The following is a 21,663-nucleotide window of genomic DNA, read 5'->3' as shown; positions in this document are numbered from 1 at the left end:
TAAAGAGGCCCTGGAAATATCCATCTCTGCTATAAATCTTGAGCCTGCTTCCTAAATATTAATTCTACCCAACCAGCTGAATCCTTACAAGCATTTATCTCACAGCTTCCTTAATTGTTGGTGTTCACAAGCCTGACTTCTCTTCTGTCAGATGATCTCTACTATGGCTTTCAACTTTTACATATTACACCCAAAACTCTACTTTGAACAATGCTTTCCTCCCATTTACCAGAATACTAATAATTAACAAAAGTAATTAGAAATCACAGTTCAAAAAAGCTCTGTATTAGGAAAGGATTTGGCCTTTTAAAGCAAGACCCTAATGGGTCTCCTCAAGAAAAGGTTCCTATGTTAAAGCTGACTTTCTATGTGCACTTACTTGGTGGGAAAGCCCAATTAAATTGAGTGGCTCTCTTTTCCAGGCAAATGGGAAGAAGAGGAGGCTGCACACAGACTATATATTCATTAGGAATAAATCAGCCAGGCTACAGCTGGACTCACACAAGGGCTGAAGTCAGTCAGGCATTACACAAGGGAGAAAAGACTTTACATAATAACCCCTTTACATGGACCTCTAGACCCCAGAAGAAAAGGGCCTATGCTACGTGCAGGTGCAAAGGCCTCCAGCCAGCGAGCAAACCCTTTCTGCCAAGCCCCATGGATGGAGGTTAGTTTCTTGTTGAATGACCCACAGAATTTGTAACCATTCAAATGGAGGATGCATTAGCATTAAAAGACTATAATTAAAAGGACAGTCATCATCTATTTAAAATTACCCCTGACCATTTCTTGCTTTCCTCTTTCTGTTAAAACCACCAGCATGGACCTAATGGAGGTAAATGCACTTAAGAAGAGCAGCTTCCTGCTTGGGCATACGTTTAGAATGGTCTATCCTGCAAAGATGTAGGTCCACATCAACAACTCGATCACCTGCCCTCTCTCAACATGCAAAGCAATAAAAAGAACCAACATACAGAAACATTTCTTTCATTTACCTTGTACTCTTCCTCTCAATGTATCATGGTGTGGATTGGGTTGCGAGGGAGGGAGGGAGAAGACATGGGGACAGGCATGGGGAAATAGAAGCAAGGAAGGAGGAAGTAATGTCAATCATTTTTAAAAGGGAGGCCATCCTGGCCAAACTTCCAAAAAACTGGGATGTTGCATTCATGTTGTATTCAGTCAAATTGTGTATTGTTTTGATATGTAATTCTATTTTATGTGTGGCACCTTGAATACTTTGTTAGCCGCCCCAAGTCCCTTTGGGGAGATGGTGGCGGGGCACAAATAAAGTTTGTTATTATTTTATTATGTTTTTACATGCAGTTGGGCAGAAAATGTGCTGTTGAAAAAAAATGCAGTAAAAAAACTGATATTTAGCTGGAAAAGATGGGACACACAGTACGCACTGATGGCCTTTCTGAATTAATGGCACCTGTTTAGTATAAAAATAATAGTAATCTATATAAATAAGAATGTAATGAACTCAAAAACCACTGGAGGAATTGACACCAAATTTGGACACAAGACACCTATCAGGCCAACAAGTGACCATCACACATAAAAAACACAGTGGAAGAGACTTAAGAAGCCAAAAAATAAAAAATACATAACAACACATGCACAAAACCACATATATACACAAACACACACACACACACACATACACAGACTGGGCCACAGCAACGCGCGGCAAGGGACAGATAGTAAATAATAATAACTTTATTCTTATATCCCACCTCCATCTCCCCAAAGGGACTCGGGGTGGCTTACATGGGGACCAAGCCCAATTTAACAAGGTTACAAGTAACACAATTAAAAACATATAACAGTAAAATGTCTTAAACGGTAAAACCAATAAAATGTAAAACATCATAAAACATAAACTAAACATCCAACAACCGGTAGCCAAGAAAAGTGGGCATGTGCAGATTTGAGACTAATAGGGCAGGCCAAGGGCTTGTGCCAATGCAAATTGTACAGCTGCAGATGGGAATAAAGTGCTGGAGATCCAACCAAAAGATTAGGGATAGGCAGACTTAATTTTTTTATTTATGACATTTATATGCTGACCTTCTCACCCCGAAGGGGACTCAGAGCGGCTTACAAGATATATACACATACATACATACATACATTATATTATATTCTTAGCATAGTATAATATCAGTATTAAATATTACTATATTGTACTATACCATTAAATTGTAATATTAATCAGTAGCTAACCCATTATTCGAAGGCACATTGGAACATCCAAGTCTTCAGGTCTTTCCAGAAGGTGGACAGGGTGGGCGCTACTCTAACCTCCCTGGAGAGAGAATTCCAGAGCCGGGGGTTGGGGTGGGGTGCACCACTGAGAAGGCCCTCTCTCTCGTTCCCACCAACCATTGCTTGTGACGGAGGTGGGAGTGAGAGAAGGGCCTCCCCGGCAGATCTTAACGCTCGCACTGTTTCATTGAGGGAGATACGGCCGCGAAGATAAGCAGGACACAAACTGTTTAGGGCTTTATAGGTATAGAATATTGCTTCACTGGAGAAACCACTACAGACAAAAAGTGTAACTAAAGAGCAGAGCACTGGCTTTCTGCTACAGCATTCAAATATTTATGTGGGAATTGGTGCAAATAAAATATATATTTTTAAAAAATATGGTAACTAGCACCAAAAAAATCCCTGTTAGTTTCACTTTGAACACCAGTTTTGGCAGAAGAGAAGGGTATAAATAATTTAAGACATTAATACTAAAAATAATTGTAACTGAGCAGAGTACTACCAATCTTAGAGGGACTCCATTCTAGTACACTTTGGTTTACTAAGAACTTAGTGAAAATATACACACAGATCATGCAAACTTACTTGTGAGTAAGAATCTGTAACTTGTAGATGAATCCTACACATTTACTCAGAACAGCTGATTTGCTTAGAGGTCCTTACCCAGAGCTAACTGTGCTTGTTCTGATAAATGAAGGATAGGAACTGTATGGATGTTGAACTGCAACTCCTTGTTGGATGGCTAGTGATAGGAATGCTGGGAGTTCCTGCTTTGGTTAAACCCAATTACTTGGTCTGCACCCTGAAGTAGTCTTTAAAAATGGGAGTTTGATGCAGTAAAGTTGCATAGGATTGAATCACAAGGCATTAGTGCTGTTCTCTCAAATGGAGCAAGTTCCACAAAGCAGCCTAAGGTACAGTAGACTCTCAATTATCCAACCTTCGCTCATCCAATGTTCTGTATTATCCAACGCAGTCTGCCTCCTGCCTGGATCCACAGCTGTTTCAATACATTGTGATGTTTTGGTGCTAAATTCATAAATACAGTAATTACTAGACAATATTACCATGTATTGAACTGCTTTTTCTGTCAATTTGTTGTAAAACATGATGATTTGGTGCTTAATTTGTAAAATCATATTGTAATAGGCTTTTCCTTAATCTTTTATTATCCAACATTTTGCTTATCCAACGTTCTGCTGGCCCATTTATGTTAGATAAGTGAGACTCTACTGCAGGGGTCCTCAAACTAAGGCCCGGGGGCCGAATGCGGCCCTCCAAGGCCATTTACCCGGCCCTCGCTCAGGGTCAATCTAAGTCTAAAATGACCTGAAAGCACACAACAACAACAACAACAACAACAACAACCATATCTCATCAGCCAAAAGCAGGCCCACACTTCCCATTGAAATACTAATAAGTTTATATTTGTTAAAATTGTTCTTCATTTTAATTATTGTATTGTTTTTAAGTGTTTTTTGCACTACAAATAAGATATGTGCAGTGTGCATAGGAATTCATTCAAGTTTTTTTCAAATTATAATCTGGCCCCCCAACAGTTTGAGGGCCTGTGACCTGGCCCTCTCTTTAAAAAGTTTGAGGAGCCCTGCTCTACTGTATGTTGAAGGCATCAGTTCGGTGGTGTCACAGGAGGGATGCGAACTACATCAAATGTCACCATCAAAGGGAGTGACACCACAATGACTGTGCTCTTTGCTTCAGCTTGAAGTAGGAGGCAAGTTCCTAATCTCCTTCTATGAACCGGCGCAAACTCTAAGGTCTTTCGGGGAGGCCCTCCTTTTGCTCCCACCACCGTCACAAGTATGGTGGTGGGGACGAGAGAGAGGGCCTTCTCAGTGGTGGCCCCCTGCCTCTGGAATGCCCTTCCAAGGGAAATAAGACAGGCCCCATCCCTCTCCTTTCGTAAGTGGTTTCAACAGGCCTTTGAGAATGTCCAGCTCTAGCCCTGCCCTAGACATTGTTGAATATGGCCTTTTTCTTCCTACCTATTACCCCGGTTACTTTCTCTAATAGGCCTTGGAAATGAGCAGTCATAGACCTGTATTTGCTATTGCTGTTGCCTGCTATAGCACTGTACTCAATTCCCGGCCCTCTCATATTTTGAGTTTGCACTAGCCTCGGCCTGGCCCTTTTTAATTGCTTTGAACAAGCAGGATTATTTTTAATATATGTGTTAATGTGATAATGTTATGCTTATGTTTTAATTTTATGTTTATGTTGTTTACTCTGTATGCTTTGCTGATGTTACTTGGAAGCTGCCTTGAGTGCCCTCGGGGTGAAAGAGCAGTATATAAATAAAGTTTTATTTATTGTTATATAATGTTCCCTTTCCTCCCCTTTTCCAGAGAATAGTAGGGTTCCCATTGCTATGCCTTTGCCCCAGGGATTCACCCTATAATTTGGGATATCCCTTGGGGTCTGTGATTCTAAGCTAGAATAAAGAACTAGGTAATGGCGCAAGATTTTGTAGATTTAAGCCTACTTTGTGTTTTTTTAAAAAAACGTGAAACTCAGGGGAGATGCAAGCAATTACTTCTGCTAATTCACACTTGCAATGAAGATCCACATAGTCAAAGCAATGGTATTTCCCGTAGTAACCTACGTATTTGAGAGCTGGACCATAGGGAAGGCTGAGTGAAGGAAGATAGATGCTTTTGAATGGTGGTGTTGAAGGAAAGTTCTGAGAGTGCCTTGGACTGTGAGAAGATCCAACCAGTCCATACTCCAGGAAATAATTCCTGACTGCTCATTGGAGGGAAGGATACTAGAGGCAAAGTTGAAGTACTTTGGCCACATCATGAGAAGACAGGAAAGCCTGGAGAAGACAGTGATGCTGGGGAAAATGGAAGGAAAAAGAAAGAGGGGCTGACCAAGGGCAAGATGGATGGATTGTATCCTCGAAGTGACTGGCTTGACCTTGAAGGCACTAGGGGTGGTGACGGCCGATAGGGAGCTCTGGCGTGGGCTGGTCCATGAGGTCATGAAGAACTGGAAGTGACTGAACGAATAAACAACAACACTTCTGCTAATAAGGTGCAATTGGGCACCACAATTGATGAGAGATATTGACAAGCTGGAATGTATCCAGAGGAAGGCGACTAAAATGATCAAGAGTCTGGAGAACAAGCTCTATGAGGAGTGGCTTAAAGAGCTGGGCATGTTTAGCCTGAAGAAGAGAAGGCTGAGAGGAGACATGATAGCCATGTATAAATATGTGAGAGGAAGTCATAGGGAGGAGGGAGCAAGCTTGTTTTCTCCTGCCCTGCAGACTAGGACGAGGAACAATGGCTTCAAACTACAAGGCTAGAAAACAGAGGTATATTAGCATACTTGACGGGAGAGCTAAAGAAATAAAAACAGGAATTTATTGAATTAGAAGTATAGAGGGTTAAACAAGATGTGCATAAATCCTGCGGCCGGGGATCAGTGACGGAAGCCAAGGTGGTGGGTAGCACTGGGCGTGGGTTGAGGGGTAACTGTAACTGTGGGTGGCGGGTTGTGTACGTATGTGTATGTGTTTGTGTATATTTCTGCAATATATATGGTTGTTGTATTATTATTTTTTTTGAAATAAAAAAAATTAAAAAAAAGAAAGAAAAGAGAAGTATATTGACTGTGAAAGCCGTTCAGCAGTGGAACTCTCTGCCCTGGTGGTGGAGGCTCCTCCTTTGGAGACTTTTAAACAGAGTCTGGATGGCCATCTGTCACATGTGCCTTTCACCTTAAGAACAGACAAGCATCCCGAGCCCTGAGGATTACCTGGGAAGGAATCCCACTGGAGCATTGCAGCACACCCAAATACCTGGGAGTCACTCTGGACCGTTCTCTGACCTACAAGAAGCACTGCCTGAACATCAAACAAAAAGTGGGTGCTAGAAACAATATCATACGAAAGCTGACTGGCACAACCTGGGGATCACAACTAGACACAGTGAAGACATCTGCCCTTGCGCTATGCTACTCTGCTGCTGAGTACGCATGCCCAGTGTGGAACACATCTCACCACACTAAAACAGAGGATGTGGCTCTTAATGAGACATGCCGCATTATCACAGGGTGTCTGCACCCTACACCACTGGAGAAATTACACTGCTTAGCTGGTATTGCACCACCTGACATCCGCCGGAAAGTTGCAGCCAATAGTGAAAGGACCAAGGCAGAGACATCTCCAGCTCATCCCCTGTTTGGGTATCAGCCAGCATGTCAATGACTTAAATCAAGAAATAGTTTTCTAAGATCTACAGAGACACTTGCTGGAACACCCCAGCAAGCGAGAGTCCAAAAGTGGCAGAACTTCAATCAATGGCTGATACCAAATGAGAGACTCCCTCCTGGGCACACAGAAGACCGGAGCGACTTGGAAGGTGCTGAACAGACTGCGCTCTGGCACCACGAGATGCAGAGCCAATCTTAAGAAATGGGGCTACAAAGTGGAATCCTCGGCATGCGAGTGCGGAGAAGAGCAAACCACTGACCACCTGCTGCAATGCAACCTGAGCCCTGCCACATGCACAATGGAGGACCTTCTTGCGGCAACACCAGAGGCACTCCAAGTGGCCAGATACTGGTCAAAGGACATTTAATCAACTACCAAATTTGCAAAATTTGTGTTTTTTAAAAAATCTGTTTGTTTGTTTTGTTCTGTTAGAAATGTAATACAATGTTCTGGTTGCGGATGACACGATAAATAAATAAGAGTGCTTTGAATGCGATTTTCCTGTTTCTTGGCAGGGGGGTTGGACTGTGTGGCCCATGAGGCTTCTTCCAACTCTTATGATTCTAAGGGCCTCATCACACTGGAGAAAAAAATCCACTTAAAATCCGGTTTCTGTCTGCTGCAGAATTTTGTGGTTTGTAGTTTAGAGAGGGGCCTTTCACATCCTCGGTAAACTACAAACCCCAGAATTCTGCAGGAGTCAGAAACCAGATTTTGTGGATTTTTTCTCTAGTGAGAAGCCCATGTGGTGTAATGATTTGAGAGTTGGCTGAGTGGCATTGGTTTCTCCTCTCCCTTCTGAAACCTATTGAGATGTTCTGGAACAGTGTGTTGTGTGCCTAAGAATCATTCTCTGCCTTTAGAAACAGACAGGTGAAGGTGTGATGCAGCCTTGGTCGCTGAGCCAAGCTTCCCTCCTTCCAGGTGGTCTTTCTCCAAGCGGGAAGGCTAGGAGAAACCGAGCGAGGCCTCTCTCTTCCCTGGGAAGCAGGGAGGGAGGGAGAAAGGGAAGGAGAGGGAGGGATGTGGAGCGCCGTCGTCCTTCGCCCCGGCCAAGCACCGCCCTCTTCTTCTCCCTCCTCCTCCTCCTCCTCCTCCTCGCCGAGCGCCGCAGCCGGCCATGGGCGAGCAAGCCGACGAGGCGCCGCTGCTGTTCTGGGCCGAGGGCCCCGGCGTGTCTCTGCCCGAGGAGGCGCCCCGGGAGTCCGGCTGGGGAGGGCCTTCCAAGGGGGCAGCCGCGTGGAAAGGGGCGCCCGGCTCGGTCCCGGCAGAGGCCGCTTCCTCCGCCGCCGAGCAGGTGGAGCAGGACCAGATCGTGGCCGTGTTCGTGGTCACCTTCGACACCCGGACAGGTAAGGCGGGCCCTCGCCTGGCGCCTCTCAGCCCCTTCTCCTGCCTTCCCTCCGGTTGCATTTAACCCTTCCTTGGAAGGTTCTCAGTCTATGGCTCATCTGCACCTACACTCTGAGACTGATACAGTTTGGCACTGTATTGTCGGAGGCTTTCATGGCCAGAATCACTGGGTTGTTGTAGGTGTTTCAGGCTGTATGGCCATGTTCCAGAAGCATTCTCTCCTGACGTTTCGCCTGCATCTATGGCAGGCATCCTCAGAGGTTTTTGAGGTCTGTTGGAAACTAGGAAAGTGGGGTTTATATATATATATATATATATATGTCTATGAAATGTACAGGGTGGGAGAAAGAACTCATCTCTGTTTGAGGCAGGGGGGCCACCATGGAAAAGGCCCTGTCTCGAGTCCCCACCAGGCGTGCCTGCGACGCAGGCGGAATCACAAGCAGGGCCTCTTCGGATTAACGAAGTGAACATGTGGGTTCATAGACGGAGATGCGGTCACACAGGTAGGATGGTGTGAATGTTGCAATTGGCCACATTGATTAGCATTGAATGGCCTTGCAGTTCCAAGGTTTGACTGCTTCCTGCCTGGGAAATTATTATTATTATTAACTTTATTTGTACCCCGCTAGCATCTCCCGAAGGACTCGATGTGGCTTACAAAGGCCAAGACCTCAAAACACAACATAACAATACAACACCTAAAGCAAATTAAAAACAGTTAAAGCAATATTAAACAACAAGCAATAAACAATACGCCAAGACACAATAAAACTGGGCCAGACCAGGGTAATGGGTACAGAATTAAAAGTGCTGATGTGACAGGTGATATGTAAGGATTATAGGGTAAGTGCAGTGTGCGGTGTGCGGCAATCTCAATTCTACTAAAGTGCTTCTGGGACTTGTTGTTGGAGTTTTCCTATTCTGGGAAGGCACATCGGAACAGCCAGGTCTTCAAGTTCTTTCTAAAGACTGCCAATGTACAGAGCCATCAGGATAAGATCTTTAGGGAGGGTGTTCCAGAGTCGGGGGGCCACCACAGAAAAGGCCCTGTCTTGCGTTCCCACCAAACGCACCAGCGACGCAGACGGAATCACGAGCAGGGCCTTTCCTGCAGTGGTTCTCAACCTGGGGTCCCCAGATGGTTTTGGCCTCCAACTCCCAGAAATCCTAACAGCTGGTAAACTGGCTAGGATCTCTGGGAGTTGTAGGCCAAAAACAGGTTGAGAACCACTGCTTGTTGAGTGGAGCTGGCCCTGATTGTTTCTTGTTTGAATTCTCCTGTTTTTGAGTGTTGTTCTTTCTTTACTGTCCTGATTTTAGAGGGTTTTTTTTAAAATACTGGAAGCCAGATTTTGTTCATTTTCATGGAGCAGCCAGGCCTTGAAGCTGCAAGGCTATTCAATAATAATAAAAATAATAATAATAATAATCTATATAAATAAAAATGTAATGTTTATGTTTGAGTTATGTTTAATGGGATTAACACAACTCAAAAACCACTGGACGATTTGCCACCAAATTTTGCAACCAAGACAACAACCATCACTCAAAAATTGATTTTGTCATTTGGGAGTTGTAGTTGCTGGGATTTATAGTTAACCTACAATCAAAGAGCATTCTGAACTCCACCAGCAATGGAATTGGGGCCAAATTTGGCACACAATTCCCATGACCAACAGAAAAGACTGAAAGGGCCTTGAGCATTGGCCTTGAGTTTTGGAGTTGTCATTCACCTACATCCAGAGATCAATGTGGACTCAAGCAATGATGGATTGGGACCAGACTTGGCACAAATACTCAATATGCCCAAATGTGAACACTAATGAAGTCTGGGGAAAACAGACCTTGACATTTGGGAGTTGTAGTTGCTGGGATTTATAGTTCACCTACAACCAAAGAACATTCTGAACCCCATCAACTATAGAATTGAGCCAAACTTCCCACACAGAACTCCCATGACCAACAGAAAATATTGTGTTTTCTGATGGTCTTTGGCAGCCCCTCTGACACCCCCTCGTGACCCCTCCAGGGGTCTCGATCCCCAAGTTGAGAAATGCTGACTTGCAGCCATGGCTCAGTGCTATAGATGTTGTAGTTCTACTATTGTAGGCAGGGGTAAATTTTGGCCTTCCAGGTATTTTGGACTTTTAATCCCACAACTCCTATCAACCAGTAGGAGTTGTGGGATTAGGAATTGTGGGAGTAGAAGTCCAAAACACCTGGAGGTAAACTGGCTGGGATTTCTGGGAGTTGTAGGCCAAAACGCCTGGGGACCCACAGGTTGAGAATCACTAGTGTGTACAAACATTGTGTACAATAGAATTAGTTTGATACCACTTTAACTTTGATGTCAAAGTGCATTAGTTCTATAGTGGTAAAGAACAATATTTTGGGTTTGAGTGAGTAGGTGAGTGGGGGACCCCTTATCCAGAAAGCGAACTGCTATAACATGGTTTGTTTTTTTATTGTATTTTCCTGCCTGGCAGAATGGGATTGGATTGGATGGCCTTTGTGGTTTCTTCCTACTTTATGTATAGAGCTCCCGGTGGCGCAATGGGTTAAACCCTTATGCTGGCAGGACTGCTGACCGAAAGATCAGCAGTTCAAATCCGGGAGCGGGTGAGCTCCCATCTGTCAGCTCCAGCTTCTCATGTGGAGTCATGAGAGAAGCCTCCCACAGGATGGTAAAACATCCGGGCGTCCTCTGGGAAACGTCCATGTAGTCGGCTAATTCTCTCATACCAGAAGCGACTTGCAGTTTCTCAAATTGCTCCTGGCACGAAAAAAACAAAACTCTATGGGTCTATGATGCTTTTCCGGTGATTCATTTCATATGCAAAGTTATTCAGTCTTGGGCCGCATCTCCAAGATATCTCAAAATATTCCAGAAACTGGGGGTGGGGTAGAATCCAAATTGTCTCCAAAATTTTTGGATGAGGGATGCTCAACCTGCTGCTACAAAACAGTGTCTCTGATTACATACAGAGTGTTTTCCCCTCTTTCACATGGAGCAATTGTGGTTTATCAGCCTTGGTCAGATTTGGGGCCCTGGTTTCTGAGTCTACAGATGGTATCAGACTTGGCATTTATTTACCTTCCTCCTCCAGGAAGGTATCTAATCTGGAACATGCAAATGAGGAGGGATGTGTCACCTTCTGCCTATTGTCTCATGATGCCCAAAGCTGCTTCAATGTAAACAAGAAATCCTGCTTCTGAAAAGAGGATTTGACACCTGTTACGTTTTTCGTTTGCTTTTGGGCTTACCTCAGAAGATGTGATGATAACAGAGGAGTCGTACTGGTGCCCTTCAAATATGTGGCAGTACAGCTTCCATCACCTCAAGGCTGATGGGAGTTGTAATCCAACATGTCTGCTTCGTGTTCAAGTCGGAAATTCAGTCTTTTATTTTGTCAACTTGCTTACCACTCTTCTTATGATGGAATGGCCAGCTATGGAACAATGTTTCCCAAACTGATTTTCCCAGTATTTTAGGAATTCTCCCAGAATCTCTGATCATTGTCCAAAGCAACTGAGGCTTCTGGAAGTTAGAGTCCAAAACACCTGGAAGACTTCAGGATGATCTTGAACTGCAGTTCTCATTAACATAGCCAGTGGTGTCAATTGTTTTGTGAGAACTGTAGACCAAAATATTGGTCCTATCTGGATTTGAACCCTGGTTTCCGGAGACATAGTCCACCTCCACACTGGGCTCTCCTCAATCATTGCTTCTCCCTAATGGATGGTATCTGATATTTTCCTTCTAATGTGCCATGGACTAATACAGTACCTTATTTATACTCACGAGATACAACTATATTTTCTGGAAACTCTAAGCTTTTGCTCTATATGTATATTCAGTAGTAATTTTTTTTAAGCACCCTGTTCCAAACTTGGCTCTCTAGGTGTTGTTGTACTACAAGGCTCCCACCTATCCCAATCCAGCATCCTAGGGATGATGACAGCCTTGTAGTACAACAACATCTGGGAGATCAAAGGAATGGAAAACCTGCAGGAAGCAATGGAGGTAGAATTGTATACCCTCTGAAAACAGTTCAGTAAGAGATGCTGCAAACACAGGAAGCTCTTCCTGTCTTCCATGTGTCTCAGCCATGCAATCATGGGACAGTCCAAAGTCCTATTCCAACAATGCTGTGTATGTAGTTATGTCTCTTCCTGCTCTGAATCATACTTGGACTACATGGCCTTGTTGTGTATGTACCTCTTCAAAGCAGGGCTGGGCAAAGTGTATGCTCTTTAAAGGCTTATTTTCTGGATCAGACTCCTCCAAATCCTTTGAATTGCCCATCGACTGGACCCTCCAAAGGATGAATTCCACCTCCTAAAATTCCCTTTTTAACTAGGTTACAGAACCTAGCACAATTTCCCCTCTAGTCTGGTGTGAACTTCTTGCCAGTTTTTGGTTTTTCAGCATTCTGGGCAATCTGTGTGGACCCCACGGTGTCTCAGAGGGAGAAAATTGTGAATGGTGCTCATTGCAGTTGCTCCTACTTGTCTCAAAGGCTGCTAGATAGAGCACACCCCTGTTGCTTTAGCCCCATGGGCTGCTAATTTGCTACCAGGCTCAATTCAAAGTGCTGACTTTGGCCTATAAAGTCCCAAACAGTTCTGGTCCAACTTACTGAACACATCTCCCTTTATGAGCCAACAAGAACTGCTGGGGAGGCTTTGCTCTCGGTTCCACCCTCTTCGCATGCACAGTTGATGGAGACGAGAGACAGGGCCTTCTCAGTGGTAGCCCCTCAGCTGTGGGACTCCCTTCCTAGTGACATCAGGCAGACTCCATCCCTCCTGGTCTTTAGAAAAAAAAACTTAAGACCTGGCTTTGTACACAGGTGTTTGGCAAATAGGACAGCCTAAATACTGACTATAGATTTTGGAAAATGACTATGGATAAGTATGAGACCAAGGCTCTGCACTTTATATAGTTTTTAATCTGTTTTATTATGTGTTTTTATTGTTCATATGTTTTAACTATTTTATAATTTGATGGGCTGTGTTTTATTGTTATTTATTTATTTCATTTATTTATGAGATTTGTTTGCCACTCTTCTCACCCTGAAGGGGACTCAGAGCGGCTTACAAGATATATATACATACAATATATTATGTTATTAACATAGTACAATATCAGTATTGTATATTATTATATTGTACTATAGCATTATACTGTAATATTATTAGTAATATTACATGCAATATAAAATATATAATTCTATCATACTATTATTAGTATTATATTGTATTATATTATAATAATATGTCCATGTGGCATTGAATTTTGTCGGAGTTTGTAAGCTGCCTTGAGTTCCTGTGGGGTGAGAAAGGTGGGGTAAAAATGAAGTAACTAAAGAAATAAATTTGGTGTCAGAAGTATAGGCGGTACTCCATTCACACTGGCATGTACATCTGTTAACATGGAGAAAGTTACTCTGAACCATCTGAAAGGAAGCTGCCTAAAGTTGTGCTGGAATGGTTACTATGTTGAATGAGTTTATTGCTTCCTGTGGGCTTTCATTTCCTAGCGTATGCCTTAATTTTAAAAATAGGCTTTGAGTAAGAACTGTCATTGTTGTTGTTGGCCTTCAAATTGTTTTCAACCTGTGGTGATCCTAAGATGAACCTATTACAGTGTTATTTGAGGCTGAGAGTGTGTGACTTGCCCAAAGTCACCAAATAGGTTTCCAAAGCTGAGTGAGAATTTGACTCTAAGATTGTAGTCCAGTGCTCAGCTCTCTACACTACATAGGATCTGTGTTAATTCTACCCAACTTTTTTTGTATTGATGAGTAGAACTAAGTAAAACAGGGGTTAGGTACTTTTTGCCTTCCTGATATCTTTGAATTACAGATGCCACAATTCCTTCCTTTTCACTATGATATGTGGGGCCAAAGGAAACTATAGATCAGGGGTCCTCAGACTTTTTAAACAGAGGGCCAGGTCACAGTTCCTCAAACTGTTGGAGGCCAGATTATAATTTGGAAAAAGTATGAATGAATTCCTATGGACACTGCACATATTTTATTTGTAGTGCAAAAACACTTAAAACAATACAATAATTAAAATGAAGAACAATTTTAACTAATACAAACTTACTAGTATTTCAATGGGAAGTGTGGGCCTGCTTTTGGCTGATGAAATTGGATTGTTGTTGTTGTTGTTGTTGTTGTGTGCTTTCAAGTTGTTTCATACTTAGGTTGACCCTGAGCGAGGCCCGGTAAATGACCTTGGAGGGCCATATCCGGCCCTCGGGCCTTAGTTTGAGGACCTCTGCTATAGGTCAACATGTTTGGTGTGTGAAAAGTTCCACATTCCCTCCGCAAGGTCTTTGTTGCAACAGTTTGATGATGTGAATGTTTTGGACTGTTTCCTACTCTTCTTGGCATCTGATGACTTCCCTTTTTTCTTATGCGGTTTCCTTTATTTTTCTTTCCTGTATGACCGCTAACCCATTGCATGAATATGTTGCAGGTTTGCGACAGAGCTGGACTCCTGGTTGCAACAAACTCTTTGGAAACCTGTGTGTCCATTAGTAGCACTATTTTGAAATATAAGTTTTAGACCTTATGCATGTATACATCTTCATGAAGCCATTTCCATTGAGCTCAAAGAACTAGATGGCACATGAACCAGTTCTTTTTTCAGGATGACAGCATACAGTAATATTCACTCATGACTTGTTTACCTTAAAATAATTTGTTGTAGAACAACATATGTATAATTTAAGAGCCTTCCGGTGGCCTTGGATTGCAGGTCTTACGAGGCTTGATCAGTATGGCCAGTGGTGAAGAATGCCGAGGTCTGCAACCCAGCAATTTTCAAAGGGCAAAAATGTTCACTACTCCCTTGCCCAACACAATACTGTTGGTTCTACATGTTCATGGATTCTGTATCCATAGACTTAATCATCCATGGCTTGAATATATATATATATATATATTTAAATGGATTTGCTACTGCATAAAACGGGACTTGAACATCCATAGGTTTTGGTATCCATAAGGAGTCCTGAACCAAACCTCAGCATAAAGACATTCAAAACTTTAGAAACTTGGGGAACTATTGAATGAGTTTCCTGAAGCTTGATAAATGAGTGCTTTGCCCTTATCGTCTAGGCTTCTTAAATACTATTGCAAATTACTAGCCTCATGGTGCAAAGTCTGTCCAGTTTGCTTATGATGTCCGTCCTGAATAGGTATATGATAACGCTTTGTTTGTCTTTGGGAAGTTGCATCACCTTTCTCTGGAACGTCTGTGTGGCAGAATTTGAGCGGCTGCTTTTTGTCGGGTGAGGAGAGGCGGGGATGGACTTTCACAAGGCACCAGTGACGAAGTAACTAAGTCAGGCTGCCTTTTGCTCTTCTGAAAGTACTTCCCAGGTGACTTCATATATATTCAGTGGGCTTGGCATTTTCAACAGCCTTGTAAATAAGCCGGCAAGAGTTACAAGCCAACAAAAAAGAAAACCCGCTTGCTTGCTTGCTTTGCAGTTTGCATCCTGCATTTCTGGATTGGCTGTTGAAGAGGGGAAACCCCATCTACTATGGCCCACATAACTACACAAGCTGGCAAATATATATATTTTAAAACATGTACTGAATATTGTAAAAGGCTTTCATGGCCAGAATCACTGGGTGGTTGTAAATGTTTGGGCTGTATGGCCATGTTCCAGAAGCATTATCTCCTGACGTTTCACCTGCATCTATGGCAGGTATTCTCACCTCACAACTTCTGAGGATACCTGCCATAGATGCAGGTGAAACGTCAGGAGATAATTTTTCCCCTTTCTCTAATGGCCTTCTCACTCGGCTGTGATGAATTGATTGCTTGTGCAGACTGGGAAAAGTGTTAAGTACAATGTTGACTTATAAGAAAACAGACCTCACCACACCATTATTAAGACTACCAATTTTGGCTTGGCTTTCTAGCCAGTTGTAATTGATGGTTAGCTCTGGAACTTCTCCATCTTCCACTTGCTGAAATTTAGGGTGTCACTTGTATGAAATTCTCTCCTGCCTAATTGCACTTTTGGCACACATACATGCAAATATAAACAATTTAAAAAGGTAAATTATGTGTCTGTGTCACATGCACATGCCGTTTTTCACCACATAATGGTTGCATTTATATGTCTTTTTGTTTTGCGTGTTGTGTGCAACTATTGCATGGAGAAAAAAAATGTGCCTTAGCTTTGCTGGTTTCTTGTTTTTGTTTTACTTTTTTAAAATCCCATCCTTCCTCTGAGGAGGGAAGAAGGAAGGCCCCATTCGACCCCGTTTCTGTGTTTTTAAAAAATGTGACTATTATGTGAAGAAAGGAAAAATACAGTATGCACACACACACTATACCCAGATAAATATAGTACGAATCCTATATATGTGGTTCTAATTATTCATGTCTAATAAACTATATTCGTTCTCAGTATTTTTTTAGATACTCTAGCATGACTTTCTGGAGTTTAAGATGTCACGCTTGTATGGAAATCTTTTGCCTAATACTTCAAGCAGTTATGACAGAGGGCTATCCAAACATGCAAATATAACATCACACACACACACACAATGCAGTAGGCTCTCACCCATGGGGGCTGGGAGATGCTGGATAAATGTAATCTCTGATTGTTTGAGAATAACTGTTAAAATAGGTTTAATTAATTCTATATTTCTTACTATACTATACCATAAACTCTGTATTGACTTGATATTAATACTGAAATATGGTAATGAAATGCAAATAAAGGCAAACAAAGACAAACTTAATGTAACACAGTTTTGCTGTTTTTTACATGTATTTTAATTTTTATTTAAAGTATTTTTCTTTGATTTTTTTGCCAGTTGCTTGAGAGTGATGTTTAATTGAAAGTCTACTGTACATATACACACAAATACATACAAACATGTTAGTTCTAGGTAAATACAATATGATCCATGGTTTCATTTATTCATGTCCAAGAAACTGAGGTCTCTTTGGGCATTTTCTAGTCTTCCAGTGTGATTCTATGGTATTCTTGGGCAAGGAATAACAACAACAACAATAATAATTTGGAGCACTATACTCCTGACCTCATGATCATGGAAAAAAACAAAGTATAGATTGTCTATGTTGCAATCCCAACTGGAAAATCTTACATGATAAAGAGGATTTAAAGCTTGAACTGCACAAGCCAGTAAAGGTGGTGCTAGTGGTGATCGGCACACTAGGCGCAGTACCTAAAGTCCTTGGCCAGCACTTGAAAACAATTTGAACTGACAAAATCACCATCTGTCAGCTGCAAAAGCCCACCCTACTGGGATCTGCACGCATTATTCACCTATACATCACACAGTCCTACACACTTGGGAAGTGTCCAACATGTGATCCAACACAACAGCCAGTATAGTGATCTTGTTTGCTGTGCACTGATCAAATAATAATATACTTTTATTTCTTACCAGCTTCTCCACGTGGCTTGAGGCAGATTACACCATAGCTAAAACACATAATCATTAAAGTGATAAAATACACTTATTAAAATGTGTTTTCTACCAATACATATATTAAAATACACAGAACAAGACAGGAATTTAAAATTAATGATGAAAATCAACTGAAATCCTTTACTGTTATCTATGATTTGCTATTATCTATGGTTTCACATATACACACAAAGTTCAGGGTTGTATCCTTTGTGGATACAAGAGTTGTACTCCTTCTAACAAGAAAAGGACAACTGAAATGGTGCAAAGGCAACCTCATGAAAGAGAAGTCATTAATTTTTCTAAATACTGTGTGTATCATTTCCTTGTTTCCTTGTATCTTTTCCCCTCTTCTTCTCCAAGAGAAAGCTAATGATAATATTAGCTTTACCCTCTCCCAACACAATTCATTACTTTTCCAGTGGTTGTTGTGCTCAATGTTGCCTTGCTAATTTCTCCCTGACCACAAATGTATAGCTAGTTGAAGTTCCCCTTTTCTGGTTTAATTGAAAGTCCTGCTGATGGCACAAATTACTCGCCCCGTGAGGGAACATTACTACGCTCCACAGTCACGCTGTATTGTGCTTTTCGAAGAAGGCTAACTTGTCTGGGCTTTCCCTTATCTCTTAGGCAGGGCAGCATTCGGAAACATTTGTTGATTTTCTGGGGTGTGAGAAACAAAGGTATGACATTCATATGCATACTTTCAGGATTTTTACTGATTTTTATTAATGGGAGAATTTGCATTAAGACTGTGTTTCCTCAAACTCAAAATGTAATATTATGTTTTGGGAAGTGTAATTTCTTCTCCAGAGCTCAGTGTCTATAACAGGCTTTCCAAATTTTGTGGATTCAATTAGTTTCCATCCTCCATTGATGGCCCTGTTTGTGGATGATGGGTGGTTTAAACCAGCACATTTATAGGGCAACAAGTTAAGGCAGGCTATAACTATTATTATATTCTAATACGTAGCCGACCTTATACTATTATAAGCTACTACATGGAACATAGTTGTATACATATTGCAACAGTAATTTATGGTTTCCTCTTCTCAGTGGTGTGCATGCCACTCCATTGTTTTATTTCCTTTCCTGGTTGCATAGAGGTTGTGTATTTCTCAGAACATTCCTAGTTTTATTGTCATGCTCAGTGTATTAAGAAAAATTGTGTAGGAGAATAGCCGAGGAGAATTCATTTGGACAGTGCAGGCTTCCTCTGTTCTGCTGTATATGCGAGAGCCAGTGTGGTGCAATCGTTTGAGCATTGGATTCTGACACTGACGTTCACATCTCTATTTGGAAACCCACTAGGTGACATTGGGTAAATCACACTCTTTTAGCTTCAGAGGAAGGCAAAGGCAACCTTGCCAAGAAAATCCTATGATAAGTTTGCCTTTGGGTTACAAACAACTGGAAAGCACCCAGTAACAACATAGATGTGAGACGAAAACAGAAGGATCTATTGTTGTGTTTCCATATATGCCTGAATGCATAGTACCATCTGAATGCATAATAGGAAATAGCATATCTGCACCCCATAAAAAGTGATATGGGTAAGGTGTGGTTCTCCACTTGTTGTTGGATTACGACTTCATTCAGTCCTGGTTCATTTGTTTTATTTTTCATGTTAGGAGCGACTTGAGAAACTGCAAGTGTGAGAGAATTGGCCATCTGCAAGGAGGTTGCCCAGGGGACACTCAGGTGTTTTGCCATCCTATGGGAAGTTTCACTCATGTCCTCTCATGAGAAGCTGGAGCTGACAGATCGGAGCTCATCCCGCTCCCCTGATTTGAATTGCTGAATTTTTGGTCAGCAGTCCTCCCGGCACAAAGCTTTAACCCATTGTGCCTCCGGGGGCTCCTGGTCTGTAGGGCTGATGGTGAAGAGTGCTAGGAACTTCAGACTAATAATGTTTAGAGAACACACATTCCTTACCTCTGCTCTCATTTCACATATTTCAATGCATTTTTTTTCTGCGAGTAGGTGGAAATCCTCATTTGCCTGTTGAATGAAGCAAATAATGACTTACGAACAGAAGTAGGAAGTTACTACAGAAACCCTCCACATGTGCAGGAGTTAGGAGTGCCAGGTCCCTGCAAAACTGGGAGAAATGTGAATTAAAAATGTTGATCTTATTTTTTTTCATTAAGAGAATATCTACCTAGAAATCTCTTGATCCTCTGATATGACTGTAAACAGCTTCAGTTGGAAGTTGAGGTGTTCTTTCTAGGAATCTTTAGGTCATCCAGCACAACTCTCTGGTCAGCTTCCAGAAAAATTTGACTATAGAATTGCAGTGGAGGACCTAGAAAGAACATATTAAACAAGTCCACAAATAATTAAATCTGCAAAAGGTAAACCAAATTTTGAGGGCAACTGGAATCACGATGAAGTGAAGGGAATGTCCAGTGAAGCAATGCCAACTTGTGTTTTGGGATTAAGTTTGAAGCACTACATATTGAAGTTTTCCTTATCCCAGCTCAGTTGGATAAGATTAGAATGCTGTTTAAGACATGAATCCAGCTGTTATTTCTCAGTAGAGTAAACCCATCGAGTCAATGGATTTACAGAGTGATCACCATATCATTCAGCAGTTGATTCAGCAAATCATCTTTAACTGGCACTAGCAATTTAGTTTACGATGTCAGGTTGTTTTTTATGCACTGTGTTTGTGGAATGGGGTTAGGTTTTGACCAAATCCCGAAGAAACCCATACTTTTCTTCCTAACAGCTAAGTCAGCATCAAAGTAAACAAAGCTGAAGTCCTGGAAGCATTTAATTAAACCACTCACCCATAAGACATGCTGCATCTTTTTCTACTTGGCAAGTGAAGATACTATATGATTTGGCAAGACAGTGGTTTCTCCCCTGTGGTGGCTGACCATCTGTTGAAACCCATTAGCCAAAATCACCTGCCTTTTGCCCAGCAGGCCACCTGCCTCACTGCTTTCCTGGTTGTGTCATGAGTGTGAAATGGGCGACGTGGCAGGAAAACAAAGGAGCAGGGGGAGAGGGAGAGATAGCAATCAGTCAGGCAAATGGCTAGAGCAAACAAAGGAGTGACTTCGTGAAGAGGAGAGTTGGGATAGAAGAGAAGGGGTGAATGGTGATGAATGGACACCTGGGACCTGATTCTTTTCATGCACTATCACAACATTCAGATTTCTGCAACACAATTGGGGGATTCTGGGAGTTGCAGTCCAAATCAGAAATGTTTTCAATCTCAGATCCTGAGCTTTGTAGACTTGGATCTTGGATAATAGACATTTGTAGTTGGTGAGTATTTTAAAATGTGTGTATGTGTTAACATGCCCAGTTCTGGGATTTTTTTTATTCTGAATGACTAATCATATGAGACAGATAATAAATGTGGAATAGTGGTTTGAATGTTGGACTATGAGAGCAGGGCTTGAATTCCTATTGGGTCATGGAAACATGACTTTAGGCAAGTCACATTGTTCTCATAGGAAAGCAAAGGCAAATCCACTCTGAAAAGCATTGCCAAACCCCCCCTGTGATTTGGGTCACCATAAATCAGAAATGGCTTGAAGGCACACAGCAATAGTCATGTGGTTCTGTTCCATTAGCCAAGTGGAACAACAAAACCAACAAAAAATCCTGTGATACCACACAAAAACTAGCAAATGTATTATAACATGTACTTTTGTGGGGTTGTAGTTTATCAGAAGCATGAAGTGTTCTCCAGAAAGCTTATTAAAACAGCATGAGGTCTGGGAAATCTTACCTATAATTTTAAATCCATGCAGCCTCGTAAAGAAGCTTACACAATAAACTTGCAGAGAAAATATTTTATTTTCTCCCCTGCTAATGAGCAGAATGGATATATCAGTGGTTTATTCATAAGTAAGTTTCACTTGGTTTGTAACATCTACACTACCATATAATGAAGTTTCCGAATCCACATCTGCTTTGAACTGAATTATATGGCGGTATAGATCCATCCAGAGGCAGTCTTTGGGGGGGGGGGGGGAGGCATTGCCAGCCCAAAAGTTGCTAAAAATAAATAGGTCATAGCCGTTCTGGCTATCGGACTGATTGATAACTGGCAAATAGAGGGAGAAAATGTGGAGGCAGTGACAGACGTATTTCTAAGTGCAAAGATTACTGCAGACGTAGACTGCAGCCAGGAAATCAGAAGACATGTACTTCTTGGGAAGAGAGCAATGACCAATCTTGATAAAATAGTAAAGCGTAGAGACATCAAACTGGTAATGAAGATCCGCATAGTTAAAGCAATTATATTACCAGTAGTAACTTATGGATGTGAGAGCTGGACCATAAGAAGGCTGAGCGAAGGAAGAT

At 41.9% G+C, this 21,663-nt stretch overlaps 1 protein-coding gene across 1 annotated transcript in view; it reads left to right on the top strand.

Moving 5' to 3' along the window:
* The first annotated feature begins 7,594 nt into the window (after positions 1-7,594).
* DENND11 (DENN domain containing 11) overlaps positions 7,595-21,663 on the top strand; it is a 43,210-nt gene continuing 29,141 nt past the window's right edge. The window contains exon 1 of the mRNA XM_060776827.2: positions 7,595-7,863. Within this exon, the coding sequence (XP_060632810.2) occupies positions 7,632-7,863 (232 nt within the window). The 5' untranslated portion in view covers positions 7,595-7,631. The remainder of the gene's footprint in view (positions 7,864-21,663) is intronic.

The sequence above is a fragment of the Anolis sagrei genome, chromosome 5 (genome assembly GCF_037176765.1).
Source record: "Anolis sagrei isolate rAnoSag1 chromosome 5, rAnoSag1.mat, whole genome shotgun sequence".
NCBI lineage: Eukaryota > Metazoa > Chordata > Lepidosauria > Squamata > Dactyloidae > Anolis > Anolis sagrei.
The sequence above is the reverse complement of the archived record's forward strand: the minus strand, read 5'-3'. Positions and strand labels throughout refer to the sequence as shown.